A 24,229-nucleotide genomic window follows, 5' to 3' on the forward strand; every position below is an offset into this window, starting at 1 on the left:
TTCCGTCCACACTACACTAATTCCGAATTAGTAACATCGATTTTAGGGTTACTCCTGTGGTTTTGAAGGAGTACTAAAATCAATTTAAATAGCCCTTTAATTCGAATTAAAGGGCGTTGTAGTGTGGACAGGTGCACCATTAATTCAAATTAACGCTGTTAAATTCGAATTAAAGGCGCAGTGTAGACGGGGTCTGTAAGGACTGGAGGGAGGGAGAACAGCACAATAAAGACAATGGATTTCAAGGTGGCAGACGTTAGCAAACTCAGGGAGTTGTAGGTCAGATCCCATGGGAAGGAAGTCTAAGGGGAAAAACAATAGCAGTTTTTCAGAGAGACATTATTAAGGGCACAAGAGCAAACTATCCCACTGCGTAGGAAAGATAGGAACTCTGGCAAGAGACCACCCTGGCTTAACCAAGAGATCTTCAGAGATCTAAAAATCAAGAAATTGTCCTACAAAAAGTGGAAACTCAGTCAAATTACAAAGGATGACTAACAAATAACAAGCACGTAGGGACAAAATTGGAAAGGCCAAGGCACAAAACAAGATCAAACTAGCTAGAGACATAAAAGGTAACAAGAAAACATCCTACAAATACATTAGAAGCAAGAGGAAGACTAAGGACAGGATAAGACTGTTACTCAGTGAAGGGGGAAAAACTAACAACATATGGAAATGGCAAAGGTGCTTAATGACTTCTTTGTTTCAGTTTACACCAAGAAGGTCGGTGGCAATTGAATGTCTAACATAGTGAATGCTGGTGAAAATGAGGTAGGGTCAGAAGAGGCTAAAACAGGGAAAGAACAAAGTTAAAAATTACTTGGACGAATTAGATATCTTCATGTCACCAGCGCCTGATGAAATGCATCCTAGAATACTCAAGGAGCTGACCGAGGAGATATCTGAGCCATTGGCAATTATCTTTGAAAAGTCATGGAAGACAGGACGATTCCAAGAGACCGGAAAAGGGAAAATCTAGTGCCCATCTACAAAAAGGGTAATAAATCCAACCCAGGGAATTACAGACCGGTCAGCTTAACTTCTGTACCTGGAAAGATAATGGAGCAAATACTTGCACAATCAATTTGCCAATATCTAGAAGATAATAAGGTGATAAGTAACAATCAGCATGGATTTGTCAAGAACAAATCGTGTCAAACCAACCTGATACCTTCAAAGAAAGCTAACAAGCCTGGCGGTGGGGGGAGTGGTATACATGGTATATTTTGACTTTAGTAAAGCTTTTGATAACTGTCTCACATGACCTTCTCAAACTAGGGAAATGCAACCTAAATGGAGCTACTATAAGGTGGGTGCAAAACTGGTTGGAAAGCTGTTCCCAGGGAGTCAGTGAGCCACAGTCATGCTGGTAGGGTATAAAAAGAGTGGGGTCCTGCAGGGATCAGTTCTGAGTACAGTTCTGTTCAATATCTTCAGTGATTTAGATAATGGCACAGAGTACACAATACCAAGCTGGGAGGGGCTGCAAGTACTTTGGCAGACAGAGTTAAAATTCAAAATGATCTGGACAAAACTGGATGAAATTCAATAAGGACAAATGCAAAGTACTCCATTTAGGAAGGAACAATCAGTTGCACACATACAGAATGGGAACTGACTGCCTAGGAAGGAGTCCTGTGGAAAGGGATCTGGAGCTCATAGTGGATCACAAGTTGATACAAGTCAACAGTGTGACACTGTTGCAAAAAAAAAGCAAATATCACTCTGGAACATAATAGCAGGAGTATTGTAAGCAAGACATGAGAAGTAATTCTTCCGCTTTACTCTGCGCTGATTAAAAATAAATCTAGGGAGATATACCTATCTCCTAGAATTGGAAGGGACCTTGCAAGGTCATTGAGTCCAGTCTCCTGCCTTCACTAGCAGGACCAAGTACTGTTCCTGACTTTTTTCCCCCCAGATCCCTAAATGGCCCCCTCAAGGACTGAACTCAACACTGGGTTTAACAGGCCAAGGCTCAAACCGCTGAGCTATCCCTCTCCCCAAAGGGAATTCAAAATGGGGATCTATCCACATGAACCATATAGCAGAATATAGACTCATTCCAGACTAGTGTTATGCTGCTTGCAAAGAGGATGAAAACAGGATAAGACAAGAGAATTCAGAAAAAGAACTTGTATGGACACAAGGCAGTTGATGTCGGGATCGGGGGAGAAAGGCTGTCCTCAGAATCTGGAAATTGGTGGGGGGTTTCCTACATTCCCTGACTAAGCCACGACCAGAGGGATGCATCAGATCTCTCTTCCATGTACTCAACCAAGCCCAGGGAGCACTGACAGACTGAGATTCCTGCACTACCATTAATCCCCTCAGTACTTTTACAAAAGTAAGTTACACACATTAAGTGAAACATGTTCAAAAAGCTCCAGACAGAAGTGAGTCTATAGAGGGTCATCCTCAAAGGGCCTCTCCCACTCTAAAGTACATTAGCCAGCCCATAATCCAGCTGTCCCCTGCAGGGTACCAACCCCACCCGCAAAATGTTCGGAAATCTCCACAACAAAGCAGAATAATGTCAGGATCAAATCTGAGCTCTGGCAAACCCGGGGGAGAAGCTAGGTCCAGAGCCACCCAGAACTTCCTGCCTCAGAGGATCACAGCTGCCATGTCATTACACAGGGAGAGAGGGGAGGTCTTGCTAGGAAGCCAAGGCAAACACATTAAAACATCTTTTGGGAGATCGCTGGCAGCCAATTACACCTGTGCTGTGCTCTCAGCGAGCGGCTTACCTCATTCTGCACGAACAGTCATTTCAGAATGGTGTGAGGTGGAAGCCCCCCCATGTAGCACACTGGTCTCATCCAACCAGGAAGTGGGGAAGGCCAGGAGGACTGGAGTGAGAGTTCTGCATCGGGAAGAGAGGATGCAATTTTCTTGCCAAGTGCAGATAATAAAATAACGTCATCATGACAGAAGCTGCAACCTACAGAGGCTGAGGATCCTGTCAGGCTATAAGCCTTTGAAACAAACAGTTGAGGAAACCCATCACATGGACGGGCTGCTACAACGTCCATCATTCTCCCAGTTACTTCCCCCGCACTGATTCATACAGACAGCTTGGATTCTGGAGAACAGAACACTGTATGGAATAAAGAAGGTGACTTGTGAACAGTTTAGGTGAGTTTGGTCCAATTCTGCAATTTAACCAGGACGTGTGCTTGCTGGCTGTGATGATGCTGTCTGCGGGAGCCAGCTGAAGTTACTCAATTAGGGTGAACTGCAAACAAAATGGGGCAGACAAACCCGAGAAGCTGCTGGATATTCTGGTACTTAGATTTACCAGCCAGCACAAAACAATTTCTATATTACCTCACTGGTTATTCAGAAGTCCAAACAATGCAGTTCCCTTAAAGTACCCAGTCCCAGGCCTCCATCCAGACACACGTCAGATATGATGGTCACTGAAAATCTTATCATATAAAAGAAAAGGTTCTCCTGATCCCAAAGGACTAAGCCCCCGACCCAGGTCAAATGATAATTTAGATCTTGCCCAAAATACATGCTATAGACAATTCTTATTAACTACGCTAAAATTTATTTAAAAAAAGAAAAAAAGTGTGCTGGTTAAAAGATCAATAAACAGACAGACTTGAATTCAATTCTTGAGGTTCAGATACACAGCAGAGATGAGCGTGTACTTGCCAAAAGTCCTTTTAGAAATAGTCCAGAGGTTATAGTCCAATGTCCATATTCAGGGTGGCTCCATTCAGCGACTGGGGATCTCAATCCTTATGGCTTAAGGTTTCCCCCTCTTGAAACCCAAAGCAGATCTGAGATTATGCAGGATCGTGTCCCAGGGTTTTTATACATTTCCAGCAGCCTTTTGGCCTGAGAAAACAATAAGCCTAACTCTCCTTCTCCCAAACATCCTGGTAATTAGTGCAGGGTAATTTATCCATTAAATATAGATTCTAGGACTGGAAGGGACCTCGAGAGGTCATCGAGTCCAGTCCCCTGCCCTCATGGCAGGACCAAATACAGTCTAGACCATCCCTGATGGACATTTATCTAACCTACTTTCAAATATTTCCAGAGATGGAGACTCCACAACCTCTCTAGGCAAACAGTTCAGATACAGGTTACCACAACCTTCAAAGAGACACATACAATAATCCTATTTCACTCAAGTGTCTTCCTAAATGTTAATATTTCTTTTTTGATCTTGAATTAAAGCTCTAGCAATAGACAAGACTTGTTTGCTGACATCCCAAGACCTGAGCAAACACCTCCCCTTCTACCTCTAACAATGCCAGCTGCATTTCAAAGCTCTATTCATTTACAGATCTTCCAACTCAGTCTCTAAAGTTCGGCCATGGGTCAATCTGAGTTAATTAACTCCTTCTGGCCCTGTCACCTTTCAATTAAATATTATATTACACTCATAACATCACACTGACTCTACGCAAGGGCATCACAGAAAGGACAGTGCCTGAAAGCAACAGAATGGGAGTGACAGGCAAAGAGACCCATCTCCTGAAGCCAAAGTCAGAGGTGAGAGAAGGAACCAAATGAGAATAGGTTCCAAAGTAACTAAGAGAAAATTGCATGAACCCGCTAAAAAAAATACAGGGCTATTTGCCAAAGAGGGAGAAGTGTCTGAGACCCAGCTACAGCCAGGAATGGAGCAATGGGGGCCAAATGTGTCACATCACCAAGACTTGGTGGACTTCAGTGTGACTGCTACTTAAAACATCAAAGAGCCATTTCAGTGCTGCCCTGCCCTCCCCGCATTTGTTTCCCCCACTGGTTATATGCTTAGATCAGCTGTCCTAAAAACTCCCACTGCCACTTGTTTGCCTGTGTACCCACAGGAGGGGCTGCAGCTCGAGGGGGGAGGGGGGAAGAGGAGGAGGAGGAGAACAGAGGTAAAGTGGCTGAAGCTTCCGGCCACAACCAGGGGCCAAGGCTGGAGGTAGGGGCAGGAGTGGGAGCAGAGCAGCAGCCAGGTGCCGCTCCGGTCCCTGCTTTGCCCCCAGCATTGGTCCCAGGCCAGGAATACAGCCACCACCAGCAGCTGAGGCTGGTGTGGGGACAGGAGCAGAACCACACCCAAGCCAGGACTGGGGACGCAGCTGGGGGCAGAACCAGAGCAGAGCAGAGCAGGGAGGGCTTTGTGGTGCTCCCTCCCTGTCTCTAGGCAGGGTTGCCTGGGCTCTGCTGCACCCCCCAGACATTCCTCCATGCCCCCCTAGAGGGTGCACCCCACACTTTGGGGACCCTCTAGCTTAGACTGTAAGCTTTTGGGGGCAGAGACTTGTTATTTCCTGCACACAGTGCCCAGCCCAATGCGGATTCAATTCCTGACTGGCACCTCTGGACGGACAGACACACATACACACACCAGTTAAAGACAACATGGGGTGACATTTTATACACTGCCACGAACATGATCACTGGAACAAGGACACTGGCTAGGCTGGTAAACAGAGGCACCTAGATGCTGCTTTGGATTGTGTGGGCAAGTAATGGTCCCCCACCCCCTCTTGCGAGCAGACAATGTATTGGAGTGCAGAAGAACAAAGATCCTGCTGTCTGAGCCCAACAAAGCCCTGGATAAGAGCAGGAGGGCGTGTAACATGCCATCATCTAAATAACTGCAGAAAGAACTCTGCTGGGGCTTGGCTCTGGAGGGTTGCCCAACAGGAATATGTTGTGGGTTTTTTCTGAAGTAAGTCTGTCTCCATACTAGATTTTAAGTAAAAAGCAAAGGGTCCTGTGGCACCTTATAGACTAACAGACATATTGGAGCATGAGCTTTCGTGGGTGAATACCCACTTTGGCAGATGCATGCGTCAGATGTCTGGTGAAGTGGGTATTCACTCACAAAAGCTCACGCTCCAGTACATCTGTTAGTCTATAAGATGCCACAGGACCCTTTGTTGCTTTTTACCGATCCAGACTAACACGGCTACCCCTCGGATACTAGATTTTAAGTACGTGTCACTGCCCAGAGTGGGGGACAAGTGATATCAAGATTGCCCTCAGATAAGGCATTTTCAGAGAGACAAGATGCACTGAACAGGAGGCAGGAGCTCTGCCACAAGCTTCCAGCAGACCCACATGCCACTCACCTAAATGCCCCTTCCCTCAGTTTCCCCCTCAAATAGGGATAGTGATTGCACTTCTCTCCTTTGGCTTGGCTGTTTAAAGCAGTGGTCTCCAAAGTGAGGTGCGTGCATGGTGTGCAAGATGACCCATTGGGGGGCATGGCAGGAGGAGCGCCACCGGAGGGAAAAAGAAAAAGGGGAGACCAGAGGAGGGAGCGGGGAAGCTGCCCCACCCCCATCCTGGACCAGGCAGGGTCACCCAGAACGCAGGGGCTTTAGGGGCCGCGAGGCCCTGGGCTAAGGGGGCCCCCGGGGCCCTGGCCTGCAGCTCTAAAGCCACTTTTGGAATGCAACCCTGAGTCCTCCGGCCCGTGGAGGAGCAGGGGCAGCGGTGCAGCCAGCAGCGGGAAAGAATTGGTGCTTTCCCCTTCAAAGCCAGCTGGAGAGAAGCAGCACTTTGAGGAGGAAAGTGAAGCTTTCCGCTTCTCTCTGGCAGCTGGCTGCCCCTGCTCCTCCTGAGTGCTCCAGCCTATACTCGCAGGGCCACATTCTGAAAGGGGCTTTAGAGTTGCAGGCCAGGGCCCTGCAGCCCCTAAAGCCCCTGCATTCTGGGTGGCCCTGCCTGGGAGTGCATGGGGGGCGCTCCCAGAATCGCAGCTATGGGGGCTGTGCCACGCTGTGCAGAGCCACCTTCACCAAACAGGAGCTGCCCCAGGTAAGTGCTCTGCACCTCCTGCCTGCTCCAGCCCTGAGCCTCCTCCCGCACCTTTACCCTGAGCACCATCCCACACCCCAACCTGAGTGCCCTCCTGCATGCTAACTCCCTCCTGCACCCCCACCCTGAGCACCCTCCCGCAGCCCAAACCTAATCCAGACCTTCAAATCGCTGAATCAGTGTTAAACTGAGATTTTCAGAAATAATGAAGCATATTCAATCACATTGCTCTCACTAAAAATTTGAGAGCAAAAAGGTTTTGTACCATTAATAAAATAGATAAATTTTATCTTTATCTTATCCTTTTTAATTTATATTTGTGTATGTTTTAGTGTGCATAATATATTAGTATAGTAGTGCATGTATATAATTTATACATAAATAAATATACATATGGGGGTGCATGCTCAAAAATTTTACTGATGGGGTGGATGATCAAAAATGTTCGGAGACCACTGGTTTAGCCTATGAGCTCTCTGGGACAGGGCTGTCTTAGTAAGCATTTGCACACACAGTTAGTGTAACCTTATTGGTCTCAGGATATTAGAGAGACCGGGTGGGTGGGTGAATGAATGAATCTTTTACTGCAGTGGTTCTCAACCATTGCAGGGTACTGTACCCATGTGAGGAGTCCGATTTGTCGTGCATACCCAAAGCCTCACCTCACTTAAAAGCTACTTGCTTACAATATCAGACACTGAAACACAAGAGTGGCACAGCACACCCTTACTGAACAATGGCTGGTTCTCATTTGTACCATGCAATTACAAAACAAGTTGTTTGGACTATAAACACTGTCCTTACATTTCAGTATGGAGAAGTATTGTCAGTCTGAAGTTTTAGTTCGTACTGACCTAGCCAGTGTTTTATGTAGCCTGTCGTAAGACTAGGCAGACGCTAGCTGAGTCGAGGTACCCTGCTCTGGCTGAGAGCCCCTGCGTTACTGGCGGAAGGTGGGCTGCCGAGGGAGCCCAGCTGTCAGGGCCGGCGGAGCTCTTCCTCGGCTTGTCTGCACCGCGCAGCTTTAGCGGGAGGCTGCGCCCGCGGGCGAGGGGGGGGGGGCACACCCGGCCCCGGCCGCCCGCCCCGCCCGGACCCAGGACACCACCGTGCCCCGGCCCCCGCCCGAGGACAGGGGCAGCACTCGCGGCCCCGCCCTCCGGCCCCCCCGCCCGGGCCGGAAAAACAGGGGCCCACTCGCGCGCCCGCCACCGCCCCCCGGGACAGAGGGGCACACTGGCCACGATCCCCCCCCCCCCCGCCGGGAAGGGGCACACCCGGCCCGCCCCCCCCCCCCGCCCGGGACAAGGGGCACACCGCCCCGCCCCGCCGCCGGGAAACCGGGGCACACCCGGCCCCGCCCCCCCCGCCCGGACAGGGCAACCCGGCCTCCGCCCCCCCCACCGCCGGGACAGGGGCACACCCGGCCCCGCCCCCCACGCCCGGGAAGGCACACCCGGCCCGCCCCCGCCCCGCCGGACAGCGGGCAACACCCGGCCCCCGTCCCCCCCCCCGCCCGGGACAGGGCAACACCCGCCTCCCCGGGACAGCACCCCCGCCCGCCCACCTCCGCCCGGACAGGGGCACACCCCGGCCCCCGCCCGCCTGGACAGGCACAACCCGCCCCGCCCCCCCGGCCGGGACAGGGCACACCCGCCCGCCCCCCCCCCGGGACAGGGGCAACATCCGGCCGTCCCCCCCCCGCCCCCCCGGGACAGGGCACACCCGGCCCGCCCCCCCCCCGCCGGACAGGGGCACACCCGGCCCCCGCCCCCCCCCCGCCGACAGGGGCACCACCGGCCCCGCCCGGGACAGGGGCACACCCGGCCCCGCCCCGCCCCCCGGGATCAGGGCAATCCCGGCCCCGCCCGCCCGGGACAGGGTTGCACACCGGTCCCGCCCCCCCCCCCCCGCCCGGACAGGGGCATCACCCCGGCCCCGGCCCCCCCCCCCGCCGCCGGAACAGGGGGCCCACCGGCCCGCCCCCCCCCCCCCGCCCGGACAGGGGCACACACGGCCCCGCCCGGGACAGGGGCACACCCGCCCCCGCCCCCCCCCCCCCGGCCCCGCCCGGACAGGGGCACACCCGGCCCCGCCCCCCCGGCCGCCCCGCCCGCTGCCGCCCGGGACAGGGACACGCGCTGCCCGGCCTGCGCACGGAGCGCGCCCCTCGCACTGACACAAGGGAGCAGAGGCTGCTCGCACCCGGGACAGCCCGGCAGCGGGGCCTGCGAACACCCCCGCGGGGGAGGCGGCGGGACGGGGCTAGTCGGGGGCCGGGGCCGCTGTCCCGCGGGCTCGGCCGGTTCCCCCACGCGGCTGGTCTGGGGAGGGGGGTGAAGAGTCTTTCCCGCCCCCGCCGCGGACCCGGCCTCGCACCTACCTGCGGCCCTGTCGCTCAGCGGCTCCTCGGCTCCCCGCCGCCATCTCATACCTGCCGCTCCGCCTCCCCATTGGCCTCCCGGACCCCAGCCCTGCAACCCGATTGGCTGGACCGAGCGCCGGCCCGGGGCGGGGACACCCAAGGGCGAGGCCGCCATTGGCCTGTTCGAATAATCAACAGACGACCCGCGCGCTGGCCGGGCGGGGCCGCCGGGTGCGCAAAGGATCCTGGGGGTTGTAGTTTTTCTGGGTGGGCGGGGATCCGGAGGCCCCGCCCCCCGGGCTGAGGACACGCCCCGGGGTGGGGTAGCCGGGTTGGGGAGTGGAGGAAGGCAGCAGTGGGGGGAAGGGGCAGAGGTTAACAGCTGCCCGGGCTCTGGCAGTGGGGACGTGGCAGCTACTCTGTGTGGCCAGGGGCAGGGGTTATCTCAGGTCCCCACCCCTCAGTCCCTGGGCAGGCCAGGTCCCCTTCAAAGGGCATTGGGGTCCTTATCCCCATTGCACAGCCAGGGGCCAGGCGCAGGGGGAAGGGCTTGTCCATACCACAGGGGGAACAGTCCCAGTCAGAGCCAGATCTCAGACACTGCTCGTACCCCCGGCCTCCTGGGGAGCTGACCCCCCCCCCCGCTTCGTTATCCTGGGACCACCCCCTGCTGTTACACCCAGATAACTGCAGAGCGGTTCCACTGACCTCAAGGCAGTTCTTCCAGATTTACACCAGTGTAACAGAGCCCAGCATGGCCTGACTTCATTCCCAGTTCACTTAGTAACTCAAAGAAGAGTCCGGCTGAGGAGGACAACGACTACCTAAGTAAAACCAGGGGATCAGCAGTAAGAGGAGAAGTCACTGTGGGACCCATTCTCCCGCGTCACTGGTTCTTAAACTGTGGTCCGCGAGCTCCATTCAGGTGGTCCGCGGATAGTTCCCTCCAAGGTGCGTGCCTGGGCAGGCGCACACCAGGGAATGAGGGGCCACCCACATAGTTAGTGGAGCTGTGCAGGCGTGGCTCCATTAATTAGGTGCCTGGACCATGGAGAAGATACACATGTAAGGTGAGGTGGTGGCCTTGGGGGAACAGCGGGGTAGGTGGGAGGGGGCGGTGGGATGAGAAGAGGGGGTGTGGGAAATTTGGGATATGCAGGGCTCCAGCAGCCAGCGAAAGAGGCGACTTTCCCCAGCTCCAGGGCTGTGGCTGCTGGGGAGAGAGACACCCCCCTACTTCCCAGCCTCAGCTCTGTGGCTGCTGTGGTGGGGAAGAAACCCCCCTCCTTCCCAGCCCCAGCTGTGGGGCTGCCGTGGATGGGGAGAGAGGGCATATCCATCCCATTAGAAAGGTAAGAGTGTGTGCTTTTATTTGTAGAACAAAAAAATGTTTATTATTATTAAGTTTTTTTATATAGCGCTTTTATCCAAAGCATTTTACAACAGGTAGCTAACGATACAAACAACATTTGGAAAGGCAGCAAAGAATCCTGTGGCACCTTATAGACTAACAGACGTTTTGGAGCATGAGCTTTCGTGGGTGAATACCCACTTCGTCAGATGCATGTAGTGGAAATTTCCAGGGGCAGGGATATATATGCAGGCAAGCTAGAGATAATGAGGTTAGTTCAATCAGGGAGGATGAGCCCTTTTCTAGCAGTTGAGTGTGAAAACAAGGGCGGAGAACTGGTTTTGTAGTTTGGCAAACCCATTCACCCGTCTTTGTTTAGTCAGAAGCTGATGGGTCAAATTTGCAGATTGAACTGAAGCTCACAGTTTGTCTGAAGTTCTTGGTCCTGAAGTTTTTTTGCTGCAGGAGGCCACCTTTAAGTCTGCTATTAGTGTGGCCCAGGAGGTTGAAGTGCTCTCCTACAGGTTTTTGCACACGCGCACCATAGTTAACTCTATCTCAGGAACCAATCCATGCCACAAACCTTCCGTGCCCAACTCTGCCCACATTATTCCTAAACCAGCAACACCAATCACAGGACCCCTTAACCAGATCAGACCACACCATCACCAGTTAAATTCACTGCACTTCACCAATGTAATATATACACCATCATATGCCAGCAATGCCCCTCTGCTATGTACATCGCCAAACTGCGACAGTCCGCTCTGGAAAAGGCATAAACAGACACAAATCGATATTAGGAATTGGCAAATTATACAAAAACCTGTAGGAGAGCACTCAGCCTCCCTGGCCACGCTATAGCAGGACCTTTAATGGCCATCCTGCAAGCCCAAAAAAACTTCAGGACTAGACTTCAAGAGAAACTGCTGAGCTTCAGTTTATCTGGAAATTTGACACCATTCAGCTCAGGATTAACAAAAGACTTGTGAATGCTTTGTCAACTAATAAACCAGTTTCTCCTCCCTTGGTTTTTCCACACCTAACTCTTAGAACAGGGCCCATCCTCCCTGATTGAACTAACCTCATTATCTCTAGCTTGCCTGCATATATATCCCTGCCCCTGGAAATTTCCACTACCTGCGTCTGACGAAGTGGGTATTCACCCACAAAAGCTCATGCTCCAAAACGTCTGTTAGTCTATAAGGTGCCACAGGATTCTTTGCTGCTTATCCAGACTAACACAGCTACCCCTCTGATACTTAACATTTGGAGAGATCATTAAGTAGTCTGCCAAGACCCTTGGCAATTTTCAAGTGGTCCGCAGAAAAATAAGTTTGAGAACCACGGGCCTAGGTGACGTAGGGGAGAGCAGCGAGGGAGCTGGAACTCACTGAGTGCCTTTAAAATTTCTGCCATGGTGGCTTGGTTCCCCTGCTGAGGAAACTGGGCCAATCATTCCAGGGTCCCCTTAGCTCATGTTGGTTACCTCCATGACTTGCCCAGCCAGAATCCACTCCCTCCCAACCTGCACAGCTCCCTTGCAGGAGAAAGGGAGGAACATGTGTCACAGAGTTTGGGAGGAGACAAGGCCCTGCACCCCGGGCTTCCTGTGAGTCACGGTGACTCTCAGCCAGACAGTAGAACAGAAGGTTTATTAGACAACAGGACACAGTCCAAACTAGAGCTTGTAGGCATAAACAGGACCTTTAGTCAGGTCCTGCTGGGAGGTAGGGATCTTAGATCCCAGCCTTGGGGTTCCCTCCTATTCCCCAGCCAGCCCAAAACTGAAACTCCACTGCAGCCATCTCATTCCTCCCTCTCCCCGGCTCCTCCTCCAGCCTTTGTCCAGTTTCCCAGGCTAAGGTGTCACCTGGTCCCATGCCCCTCCCAGCTCAGGTTACAGGCTCAGGTATTATCCCTTAAGTAAAGTCTCCCCCTGCTCTCCCATCCCCCATGCAGACAGTCCCAGTAAAACCAGACGACATTCCCAAGTCAGTCCACCCCCCTCCCTACTGCGTCATAACATGCCACAGAGACAAGACACATACAAACGTCCACCTAAGCAGGCAGTTTTCAGGGGGATAATCTGGCTTGCAGATTATTTAAGCGCTGGTTTTCAGAGGTGCTGAACACCCACATCACCAGCTGGATTCAGTGATCCATAAACCTCACCACCTTTGCAAACTGGGCTCCTGGAGCCTGACAGAACATGAGCAATAAACCACACTGGAGGTGCAGGAAGAAGAAGCCATGCCAAAAACCTGGGTTCGGTTTTTTTTGGCAGAATGGAGAATCTTTGGACAAAGAACACAGCAGGTGTCATGTTTCTGGCCTTCATAAAGCACCTGATATGGTGATTCACAAAATCATGTTAAAGTAAATATTTCCAGCTGTCTCGGATAGGAGCATGGCCACATAGACTAGAAACTGCTCGACAAATAACGAACAACAACAGAGCCATAAAATGACCATGGCAATGGACTGACTTGGAGATGAGTCTAGTGAGGTGCCCCATGCTGGGGTGGTGTGTCTCATCTTATTTTATTTATTAAATGAGCTGGAAAAGGGAGCAAGTCGGGATAAAATCTCCAGATGATGCAAAATTGAGAGAAGCTGCATCCGCCATGGAGAACAGAGAAATTATACAAAAGGTCACATATGTTAGAAATACTGGCAGGGAATTACAGATGAGATTCAACTTGGATAAATGCAGCTGATGTATCTGGGAAAGAGAAATCAGTAAATGAGGAGAGTGGACAGAGGATTAAGCAGTAGTTTGCAATGCGTTGTACCAGAAAGAAACTAACCTGATTTTGGGCTGCTGAAGCACAAGTGTGACATGCAACAAGAAGCTGCTATTCTGACTTACAGCCCTCAGTACAGACAGACACAACTCTTGTATTAGGCCAGGTCCTGATAAGATCCTGTGTTTTTTCTCAGACCTCACTCAGGGAAACCCCCACTGGAGTCTAACCACTGACCCTAGTAAGCTGAAATATTAAGCAAAAAAAAAAAAATCATGTGGCTATGACCTTCTATTCTGTGCCCATGGGATTTGCCACAGGATCCATCCCTGCCACAGAACTGTGTTCCTCAATCTCAGCCTCCACTTCAAACAACGTCTCAAGCTCTCTTCTGGTTGTACAGGTAACCTTGAAAACATGAGCCAGGTGAAGTGAAGCCGCGTTTTGGTCAAGAAGCAGCAGGCAGCCTGAAAGACTGGCTCCGAGAAAGGCAGGCTGCTCCATCATCATCGCACGGGGTGTTAATGCCAAAGACTATTTAAATGTCAATATTTGTAACTATTTCAGTGCCGAGCGTTTAGTTAATGTGCAGTCTCACCATCTCCAGCTGCCTCTTCACTACCCTCAAAAGCCCCAAAAGCCCGTGTTTGTGCATCTCTCTCAAATGCGCATGCAACTCCCCTGGCCACTCCGATGAGTTACGCGTTCTCTTTGCAAATGTCTATCATGTGGGACAGCATCAAATAAATGGCATGTAATATCAGAATAACTCAGAGGACACTGCTGATTGGATTGTGCATTTTCAGATTTAATTTAAAAACTCTATTTTTAATTAAAATTAAGCTCCTGCCAAATTTCCCACCTGCTGTCTCAGAGCCATGCAGAATCCAGGGACCATGCCGGAGACTGCAGGCCCAGCTTGTCATTGCATACCCGGGGTTTTGGCTTCAGGATCCATCCTCTCCTACATGGAAATACCAGCTCCAGGCTCCAGTGGGAGTTATGTCTGAGTAAGGACTGGGAGGTAGCAGCGTAAGGAACTCAGGGTTTGCTCTGGGATTCTGTGCTATTTTGTGGAGTTGACTCCAGGTCCCAAAGGATTTTGGGATTCGTATCTGTATCTTGCATCCGTTCTTGGAACAAAGGAAACTTGATCAAACTGAGGTTCGGGGACACCCTAACTGGAGAAGGAGGGAGCCCTAGCCCTCCACAAAGTCTGTTCCTTTCTCCTGTTGCAAAGGCCCTCCAAAATAGTAGCCTGCCCAGGACCAAGAGAATACACAACTAGATTTCAAGCAGGTATAAAGCCTACAGTGTGCCACACAGACTGAGCAATGCACCACAATAGTGACCGAAGCGCCTCACCACAGCAAACACGCCACAAACAACTCAGCAACGGATTTCCACACAAGAGCAACAACTGAACAGCGGAACTGCTAGCTAGTCAGCTATTACACCAGCTGCAATCCCTGCTGCAGTAAGCCTCCACTTGGTCCCCTAGCACCCGGGGGCAGGGGAAAGTGTGCAAGCACGAATGCATGTGCCCCAGGGTATCTCTCACATGATTGTGCCAGGACATTGTGAATAGTGCATGACTTTCTCGATTGTGCACAGGCTGGGTTTGTGCCGGGTGAGGCTCATGGGCCCACTGTCTTCCCACAGGAGAGGAGCTGTGGCTCACTGGGTTGAGAGTCTCTGGAGGATTTGCTTGGCTCCTGTTTGGTGGAATTTAAGGTCCACAAAGATCTTCCAGCCCTGGGCGCTTGCCCTCCCGACCTGACACAGGAGCCTTGCAGTTTCTTGCTGATCCAGGGCAGGAGTGAGGGGAGACTTTCACGGCAGGCAGTGCGGAAGGAGGCTGAGGAGATGCAGAAGAGGAGGGAGTCCAGGGCACTGTTGAGGTACCAGAGAGGCAGTGAGAGGTAGGTCTTCAGCCAGGTGTAGAGCACCAGGACGCTGGTGCTCCAGCTGTGAATGTAAATGTGCATCAGGGATGATGCCGTGTCAGGGAAGTTGCAAAAGAAAAACGCAGCCATCACAGCACCTGCATGGAAGAGAGGAGAGAGATTCATGCCCAGCCACATTGCACAGGGCTCCTTGCGTAATGGGATTCTGCAGCCATGGAATGACCATAGCACTGTCTCTCTTTTAGAACCTGATGCACAGTTGCACCCCCAAAGTCAGATTTCATTTAAAAAAAGTCTATTTTTGACTTTTGGTTTTGTGACGAAGTGGGGGTTTTCTTGGGGTTTTCTGTCTTTTCCAGGGTTTGCATGCACAGGGGGTGGGACTCAATGTACCTGGGTGTTACTGGTTTAACGAGGTGAGGGGAGAGGGAGTTTGTTGTTACAGAGGACCGGAGAGGGACCCCAGCCCAGGAGACACAACCGGTTCTGGCCAGTGGGAGGACAATGGGCTGCAGAGAGAGGACCCCGGTGACCTGACCAGCCGGTTCCAGCCAGAGGAGAGCTGCGAGGAAAGGGGACTCAGGCCTTCCTGTTTACGACCCTGTTTACCTGGAGAGAAGACAATGGACTGAGGCGGGGCTTGAGGCCGGGGATATCAGAGACCCAGCTGGGAAGCAGGGGGGCTCGGGCTGGCGAGGGGAAGCAGGCAGAGCCCACCTGGATGCAGGGAGACTGGGATGTGCTGTTATTGTGAGAGGCCAGGCCTGAGGCCCTGAGAGTTTCCTGTGCTGTGTTCAACTCTCAATAAACCCTCCTGTTTTATGCTGGCTGAGAGTCACTCTGGTCTAGAGAACAGGGTTGCATCAGCCCCTTTGGGGGTGAAGAGGCCCAGGGGGTCCAGAGTGCGTGGACTCCCGGAGGGGGCCCACGGCAGAGACAGACGTGCTAAGGCTCAGAGAGGTGCGGCTCCAGGAGGTGGAGGGGCCTGACCCCGAGAGAGAGTGGACCCCCGAGAAGGGCTGTCTCACTGAAAGGGGCACCCCCCACGGATTGCACAGGGCCAAGTGTGGGCACGATCTGTGAGTCCGTGACAGGTTTCAAAGAAAACTTTTAAAAGGGACCCAACTGTGACCAACACAGTGTCACCTGCCTGAGTCTGCAAAGAGCCTGAAACCACAGCTCTAGAAGAGAAAAATTACACCTCGTTCATCACGATGAACTTCAAAATCACATCTCCACTTGAATATTTTTAACCTGCTCTCGTCACAGTTAATACCTCAGCTCGCTGTAACAGAGAGATCAGAAAGATGGTTTAATTTCCCTGTTTTTTCAGTATTTCTTTTCTATATGTGACAATGCTTTCTGTATAGGTATTGTCACTATGTCATGTAGAAACAGGGAAGAGAAAAACATTTTAGAAGCAGGAAAATGGGCTGTAAATCGACAGAAATCAGCCAAGTGCTAATGGGCAGAGAGATCACTCTGAAAAGGTTTTTTATGTTTACTGGATTTCAACTTGAGGGCTTCCTGGAGATTTTAAGCCTCCACACTCAACCATCTTGCTGGTGATTGTTAGAAAAATATGAAGTAAATAAAATAAAAACTAAACAATAATAATCTTGCTTCTGGCCTTGCTTTTAAACGAGCTAAATAAGCAAGCAAGAGAATGTAAATGAAAGCACAAGACTGCACGCCCTGCCCTCCAGCCAGTAGCCTGGCCTTTCAGTAACAAGAGAAGATGAGGGGCTAATGGAGCAGCACGAAGGTGTTAAGAAAAGGTGCAAAGTCTGCAAAAAAGTGACCATGGCCACAAGTAACCCTGCTCCTGGCCCCTCCCACCACATACAAAAGAGGTGGTCTCATCACCCCCAGGCTCCCCAGAACGGAACATGACCATGTATTGGAAGGGGTGGTACCAGGGGAGGGGCCCTACAATTCTAATTCAGTTTGCCAAGAAGAGGGAGGCGGAAGAGGGAGCTCCACTGGCGTACGGAGAAGGAGGAGGTTCTAGTGACGTATAGAACAGTAGTTGGGGGAGGGAAAGAGGAAACTCTCTCGGCGTATAGCGATAGCTCGACTGTGTCAAGGGCTTCGAAATATGCTTGCTTGTTTAGCCCCAGTAAACCCATCCAGTTGCCTGCAGACTGGACTCTGAACTGTTATGTTAAGTAAGGGTGTCAATACCATACCAGGCCACCCTGCTGTGCTCCTGCTGGCAGTGGCTCTGCCTTCAGAGCTGGGATCCCGGCCAGCAGCAGCCACAGCTCTCCAGCTGCCCAGCTCAGAAGGCAGCGCCACTGCCAGCAGCAGCGCAGAAGTAAGGGTGGCAATACCTCAACTCTCCCTGCAATAACCTTCCGAATCCCCCTCCCCCCAATTCTTTTTTGGGTCAGGCCGCCTACAATTACAACACCATGAAATTTCGGCTGTAGATAGCTGAAATCATGAAATATACGATTTTTTAAATCCTATGACCTTGAAATTGACAAAATGGACCGTGATTTTGGTAGGGCCGTAGGTATAGTGTACTTAGACTTTCAGAAAACCTTTGGCAAGGTCCCTCACCAAAGGCGCTTAAGCAAAGTAAGGAGTCATGGGATAAGAGGGATGGTCCTCTCACGGATCAGTGCCTGGTTAAAAGATAGGAAACAAAGGGTAGGAATAAATGGTCAGTTTTCACAGTGGAAAAATGGGGGGAAAAGAGTCCCCAGGATCTTTTCAGGGACCAGAGCTGTTCCATCTGTTCATAAATGATCTGGAAAAAGGGATGAACAGTGAGGTGACAAAATTGCAGATGATACAAAATTAGTCATATAGTTAAGTCCTGAACTGACTGTGAAGAGTTTCAAAGGGATCTCACAAAACTAGGTGACTGGGCAACAAAATGACAGTTGAAATTCAAATTGATAAGTGCCAAGTAATGCACATTGGAAAACATCATCCCAACTATACATACTACATGATGGGGGTCTAAATTAGCTGTTACCACTCAAGAAAGATCTTGGAGTCATTGTGGATCGTTCTCTGAAAACATCTGCTAATGTGCAGTGGCAGTCAAACAACCTAACCGAACGTTAGGAGCCATCAGGAAAGAGAGAGATAATAACAAAGAAAATATCACAATGTCTCTCTATAAATCTATGACACGCTCACACCGTGAATGCAGTTCTGGTGGCTCTGTCTCTAAAAAGAGATATTAGAATTGGAAAAAGTACAGAAAAGGGGAACAGACATGATCAGGGGTATGGACCAGCTTCTGTACAAGAAAAGATTAAAGAGACTGGGACTGTTCATCATGACCAGTGTGGAGGAAGCGAATAGGGAAGTGTTATTTACCCCTCCACATAACATGAACGGAGATCACCCAATGACATTAACAGGTAACAGGTCTAAAGCAAACACACACGCAAAGTATTTCTTCATACAAAGCACTATCGGCCTGGGGCACTCCTTGCCAGGGAGTGCTGTGAAGGCCAGAAGTGTAACTAGGTTTAAAAAAAAACTAGATCAGTTCCTGGAGGCTAGGTCCATCAATGGCTATTAGCAAAGATGGCCAGGGCCACAACTCCAAGCCTCTGACTGCCAGAAGCTGGAAGTGGACAACAGGAGATGGATCACCTGATAATTGGCCTGTTCTGTTCATTTCCTCTGAAGTGTCTGGCACTGACCACTGTGAAACAGGACACTGGGCTAGATGGACCATTGGCCTGACCCAGTCTAGCTGTTCTGATGTTCTGATACGGGCTCAGGGGCCGTGAGTTGCAGTCAGTTTCCTGGGATGGGGAATGAGGAATTCAGCCTTCCTCCTCCACATTTAATGTCACCTCTTGCCCTGCCCAGCTGAGGGCAGGATGGGGAGATGCAACCCCTCCCAGCACTGCGATCCTCAACTGCATCCTGTGCGCCAGCCCCTCAAATCAACTCTCACACCTTCCCTCGGTGCCAAATGCCCTCACAGCGTTGCCCAGATACCCCAGATCTCCGGCTGCCCCTCCCAGTTGCTACAATGCTGTTGTTTACCACCTGTGACTAACTGGGAATGTTCTTAATGTTTTCTCTGAATACTGTGTTGGTGCCTCAGTGTCCCCTATGCAGTTCTTGATAGCTAGGTGGTGGAATAAGGGTGTGTGATTGCTGCAGAAGAAGGGGCCAGTGCACCTAAATGCCTGGCACTCTGTCTCCTAGCAACTGATGGCCTGGGCCCCTCCTCTGCAAAGGTGCGAACTGAGGTGTTGGAGCAAAGGGATCAGTGACCTCCTGGCGCTGGAAAGGCGCTGAGCAGAGAGGAGGGGCTGGAGGGGGTTTAGTCTGGGAGCTGGCGGGACGGGGCTTAGTGATGTGAGCGTGTGAGGAGTGGTGTCTGGCTCACTGCCCCCAGAACTGGACCCGAGCGAGGTTCTGTTCTCTGTACCTACAAGCTCCTGTTTTACACTGTGTTCCCTGTCAATCGAATAAACCGCTGTTTTACTGGCTGCTGAGAGTCACGTCTGACGCAGAAGTGGGGTCAGGACCCTGTGGCTTCCCCAGGACCCCGCTGGGGCAGACTCGCTGTGGGAAGGGCACGGAAGGGCAGAGGATGCTGAATGCTCCAAGGAGAGACCCAGGAGGTGAAGCCGTGTGAGCTTCTTGCCCTGAAGACAGTCTGCTGCAAGGGAGAGGAGGCTCCCCAGAGTCCTGACTGGCTTTGTGGGGAGCAGTTCCAGAGCATCGCCCAGGGACCCCGTGACACCACCACACAGAAACCTGCAGCACAGTGAAAATCCTGGGGCAGCGTACAATGAATGGATTGATTAACCAGCTGATTGGGCTTGCTGTACAGATTGCACTGGGCAGGGCAGTAGGGACAGTAAGGGAGAGAGGGCTGGGGGAGCAGAGCGCCTTAATTCTGGTTCCTGCCATGTAATTCCAGGGTCCCTATTGAATCATTTAGGTCTAACAAGCTGCACGGGCCACAAGGCTGTGGTTATGGATGGGCTGGGCAAGGCCATGAGGGAAGTAGACAGGGCTGGGAGGGGACTGGACCGTGTGGTTTGGCTCAGCTCCGGCCTCCAAGAGGGATGAGCCCACCAACAAGGGAGAGTTTGCATAGAGAGTGTTCCCTGTGCTCGGCACAGAGGCTGCTGCCGGACCCGATGCTTTTCGAGGCTGCAGGAATTCCGTCCTGCAAAGAGAGCTCAGGGGAATTGGCAATCCCCACTAGTGGGCAGGGCGCTGAGTGCGCCAGCCACCTGCAGAGCAGAACCCGGGAATGGAGTGCGTGGATGGAAGGAGTCAGAGACATCTGCTTAGCCTTCTGGAGAGGTCTGACTAACCGCGTAGCCAGGAAAGTCTGTTTGTTCCGGAGCTGCTGGCACGTTGGGCTTTGCACGTGGACTGTGAGCTCGTGGGGCAGGGAGCACGGCTCCCTGTGTCTGTACAGAGCCAGGTCCAATGGGCCTGATCCCCACTGAGGCCTGCACCGTTCATGCCACAGCACTAAGAATAGCAGTGTCAGGACTGCACTTCCTGCTGGGCAGATGGGAACAGCACGTCAGCGGCTGAAGCTGTCAGGATGACTCTACTAGGAGCATGTATTGGGTTGGCGTTCTCTCCCCGCACTGGGGTTGCTTAACTCCTACGTGCACCCTGGATATTGGATGTGGCAGTCAGATTTATGCAGCTTTTCACTCCTTCAGTTTGTTAATACAAATTATTTATTTTACTGATGAAAACGAGTCTCAAAACCAGTTTAGATTTTCAAAGGGGCTGGAGGAGGTGCAGGATACCCTCCTAGGCCCCCCACATTGCCCCAGGCCCACCGGACCATCCCAAGCCCACCGGACTGTCCCAGCCTCGCTGGACTGCCCCAGCCGCACCAAAGCATCCCAGGTCCACCAGACTGGTGGCCTCTGAGTTTGGGGCTTGGCCTGAGCCAGCTGGGGCCTGGCTTTCAGAGGTGCCGAGCATTCACGCTGACCAAGGGCTCCCAGTGTGCAGCAAGTCTGAGAATCAGGCCCCAGGTGTTCAGAGATGACCTCTTAGAACTGGGGATGAGAGGCCACGTCTGGAAGCGTGGGGTCTTCCCCCCTCCACCTCCCCACCTGAAATGGGCTGAAGACCCTGCCCTGCCTCAGGAAAATGCTGCAGGGCCCTGGGACAGCGCTGAGCGCCATTCAGAGGCTGTCGCTCACCCATGAGGTGCCGAGCCTTCCTCTCTGACGGAGGCATGCTCCCGGGGAGCTGGTTGACCTGCACAGAGAAGCCCCCTGAGCAGGGCTGGGTCAGCCCCATCTCCACCCGCTGCCGGCGGGTCTGGCTGAGGTGGCGGAAGATGAGGAGGTGGAAGATGACGATGGCGGCCAGGGGGAGCAGGAAACAGAGGACACTGCGCGCTTCAATGATGCTCTTGTAGATGACGTACGGCTCGGGCTCCAGCATCTCACAGACGGTGGAGAGGAAGACACTCTTCTCCCAGCGGGTGGAGGTGCAGTCCAGGATGCAGGCCGACGCCTGCCCATAGACCACGGTGAGGGGCGCCGAGCCAAATGAGCACCAGTAGGTGGGCCATGCGCGACTGCCACAGGCTGGTGATGGCCCACATGGGGTGGCAGATGGCCACGTAGCGCTCCGTGATGAAGGCGACGATGGTCCAGCTGGTGGTGGCACAGCACAGCTGGCGGGCCATGAAGTAGAGTTTGCAGATGGCGTCGCTTAGCGCCCAGGGGTAGTACTGCCAGAAGTAGCGGTACAGGGTCACCGGCACGGTGAGCAGCATCAGCACGTCGGCTGTGGCCAGGCTTAGCAGGCAGAAGCGCATGGCGCTTGCCCTCATGCACCCGCTCCGCAGCAGCGTCAGCACGCTCAGCCCGTTGGCCAGGAGCCCAAAGACGAAGAGCAGGCTGTAGAAGACAGTGACGGGGATGGCCACGTAGTCGGGCTCCTGCTGCTGGGTGCTGATCAGTAGGTCTGGGGGTCTGGCTGGGTCACATGGGTCCCCGCCATGCTGTTCTGCGCCGACTGGTTCTGAGCAGTCAGGTACCCCAGGCACTCACTGGCCCCAGCACCCAGGGCTCAGAGCCATTTATGCTGGAGTTCCAGGCCATCCAGGCTGCCGAGGGGCCCTGGGGAGCCAGGGGGCCTCACCAAGGAGCTGGGTTCACTCTCCAGGGCCAAGAGAACTGCCAAAGCAGCTTCAGAATCTGACCCCCCTCAGCGGAGCACTGAGTCTTGCCTCTGCAAAGGGGTAGAGCAGGGAATGCTGGGAAGGCGCGGGATTCGGGGCAGGTTTCTCCTGGTTCAGTCTGACTCCTCGGCCCCTGGAGGGAAAGCAATGAGCTGTCATGGTTTGTCTCCCCCCCTGCAGAAGGGCCCAGAGGGGTCTGGGGGGGATTAGATGGCTTCACCCTGCCCACCACCCCTTCCCAGCCCTCCCAGACACTGGTCGCTCCCCCTGCTGAGGGAGGCAGTGGCAGGGCTGGGAAGAGGACCCAGGGGCCCCAGCTCTGCCCACTAGCCCTCGCTGTCTCTCAATGTCAGGGGGCAGGCGGCAGAAGCCATCCACTCACCTGTCTGGGTGCCGCTGTGCCCCGAGGGGAAGGGCGTCAGGGCAGCAGCAGCTCCGAGTGATCAGCCCTAGAGCCAGGCAGCCGGGACAAAACCTGACCGGGAGGTGGGAACAAAGCGGGGAGAGGGAGGCTGCAGGGCTGCACCCCCTGGTGTCGCCATGGCCAGGGGAGGAGCAGCTGAATGAGGACACTGGGGCAGGGCTCAGTTCAGCCAGCCCCAGCAGACACCTGCACAACCCACTCACTGGGGCAGACACCAGCTGGTGGGGCAGGTCTGACCGCCCAGCTCCCGTCAGCGGCTCAGCCCCAGGTCCCAGCGCACAGCACAGCCCTGCAGCGAGCGGCTCCCCTGGCAGCTTCCCCAGCAGGGAGCGCTTTCCCTGGGCCCTGACTCAGCCCCACAGTGCCATCCACGCCTTGTCCTTGCCGGGGGGCAGGAAGTGTCTGGGGAACATAGCGACCCCCCCGTGGCTACAGCTGCTCCCAGGGCAAGAGGGCAGAGGCCTGCCCGCCCATGCTGACCGGGCAGGGCCTGGCCACACTAACGCCAGGTGTGTTCTTGGCACGGGGCAGCTAACGCGGCATCTGGGTTTGTGACGCGGGTTAGCGGCCTCGATCCAGCCCCGGCTGCCCTGCAGGCTTGGCCTTGTGCCCCACAGGCTGCAGGCCGTGCTGCTGGGTCTGCGCTGCTAGCGGGTCTGAGCACAGGTCCCCAGGGGCCATCCAAGGAGCCAGCTCTGCCCCTTTCCTGCTGCAGGGAGGGCACAGGCCACCGCTCCTGGGTCTCCCCACGTTGTCCCTTGGCACATCCCGACTGGAGGAGCCTGGATACTCAGGGCTCCCTGCATGGCCAAGCAGGGGGAGCCTGGATAGTCAGGGCTCCCTGCATGGCCTGGGTCTCCCTCCACGGGCTAGCAGGGAGAATGACTTCCTAGGAAGCTGCTCCGCAAGGATCTGCCTGGGGAAAGGGCCCCCTCCCCATGGGGCAGACGGAGGGGCTGCTGGGGCACACCCCCTCCTTTCCCTCCATTTCCCCCTACTGCCCCCGTTCACCCCACACACACAGCTCCAGCCTCCTGTGCTTCTGGGGCACACACCCCCTCCCTCCAACCCCCCTACTGCCAGCGTTCACCCCATACACACAGCCACAGTCCCCCATGCTTCTGGGGCACACCTCCTCCCTCCAGCCCCCCTACTGCCAGCGTTTACCCCATACACACAGCCACAGTCCCTCGTGCTTCTGGGGCACACCCCCTCCCTCCAACCCCCCTACTGCCAGCATTCACCCTACACACACAGTCCCAGCCCCCTGTGCTTCTGGGGCACACCCCACCTCCCTCCAACCCCCCTACTGCCAGCGTTCACCCCATACACACAGCCACAGTCCCCCGTGCTTCTGGGGCACACCCCGCCTCCCTCCAACCTCCCTACTGCCAGTGTTCACCCTACACACACAGCACCAGCTCCCTGTGCTTCTGGGGCTCACAACCCCTACCTCCCCCCACCCTTCCTACTGCCAGCGTTCACCC

General features: G+C 53.6%; 1 protein-coding gene and 1 pseudogene across 1 annotated transcript in view; both read right to left on the minus strand.

Moving 5' to 3' along the window:
* The window catches only part of ARHGAP19 (Rho GTPase activating protein 19), a 79,176-nt gene extending 69,909 nt beyond the window's left edge, over window positions 1–9,267 (minus strand). The window contains exon 1 of the mRNA XM_032781538.2: window positions 9,170–9,267. Within this exon, the coding sequence (XP_032637429.2) occupies window positions 9,170–9,240 (71 nt within the window). The 5' untranslated portion in view covers window positions 9,241–9,267. The remainder of the gene's footprint in view (window positions 1–9,169) is intronic.
* A 4,402-nt stretch (window positions 9,268–13,669) lies between these two features.
* LOC116825484 (neurotensin receptor type 1-like) lies at window positions 13,670–22,402 on the minus strand (annotated as a pseudogene).
* Between the last annotated feature and the right edge of the window lie 1,827 nt (window positions 22,403–24,229).

Source organism: Chelonoidis abingdonii, chromosome 16 (genome assembly GCF_003597395.2).
Source record: "Chelonoidis abingdonii isolate Lonesome George chromosome 16, CheloAbing_2.0, whole genome shotgun sequence".
NCBI lineage: Eukaryota > Metazoa > Chordata > Testudines > Testudinidae > Chelonoidis > Chelonoidis abingdonii.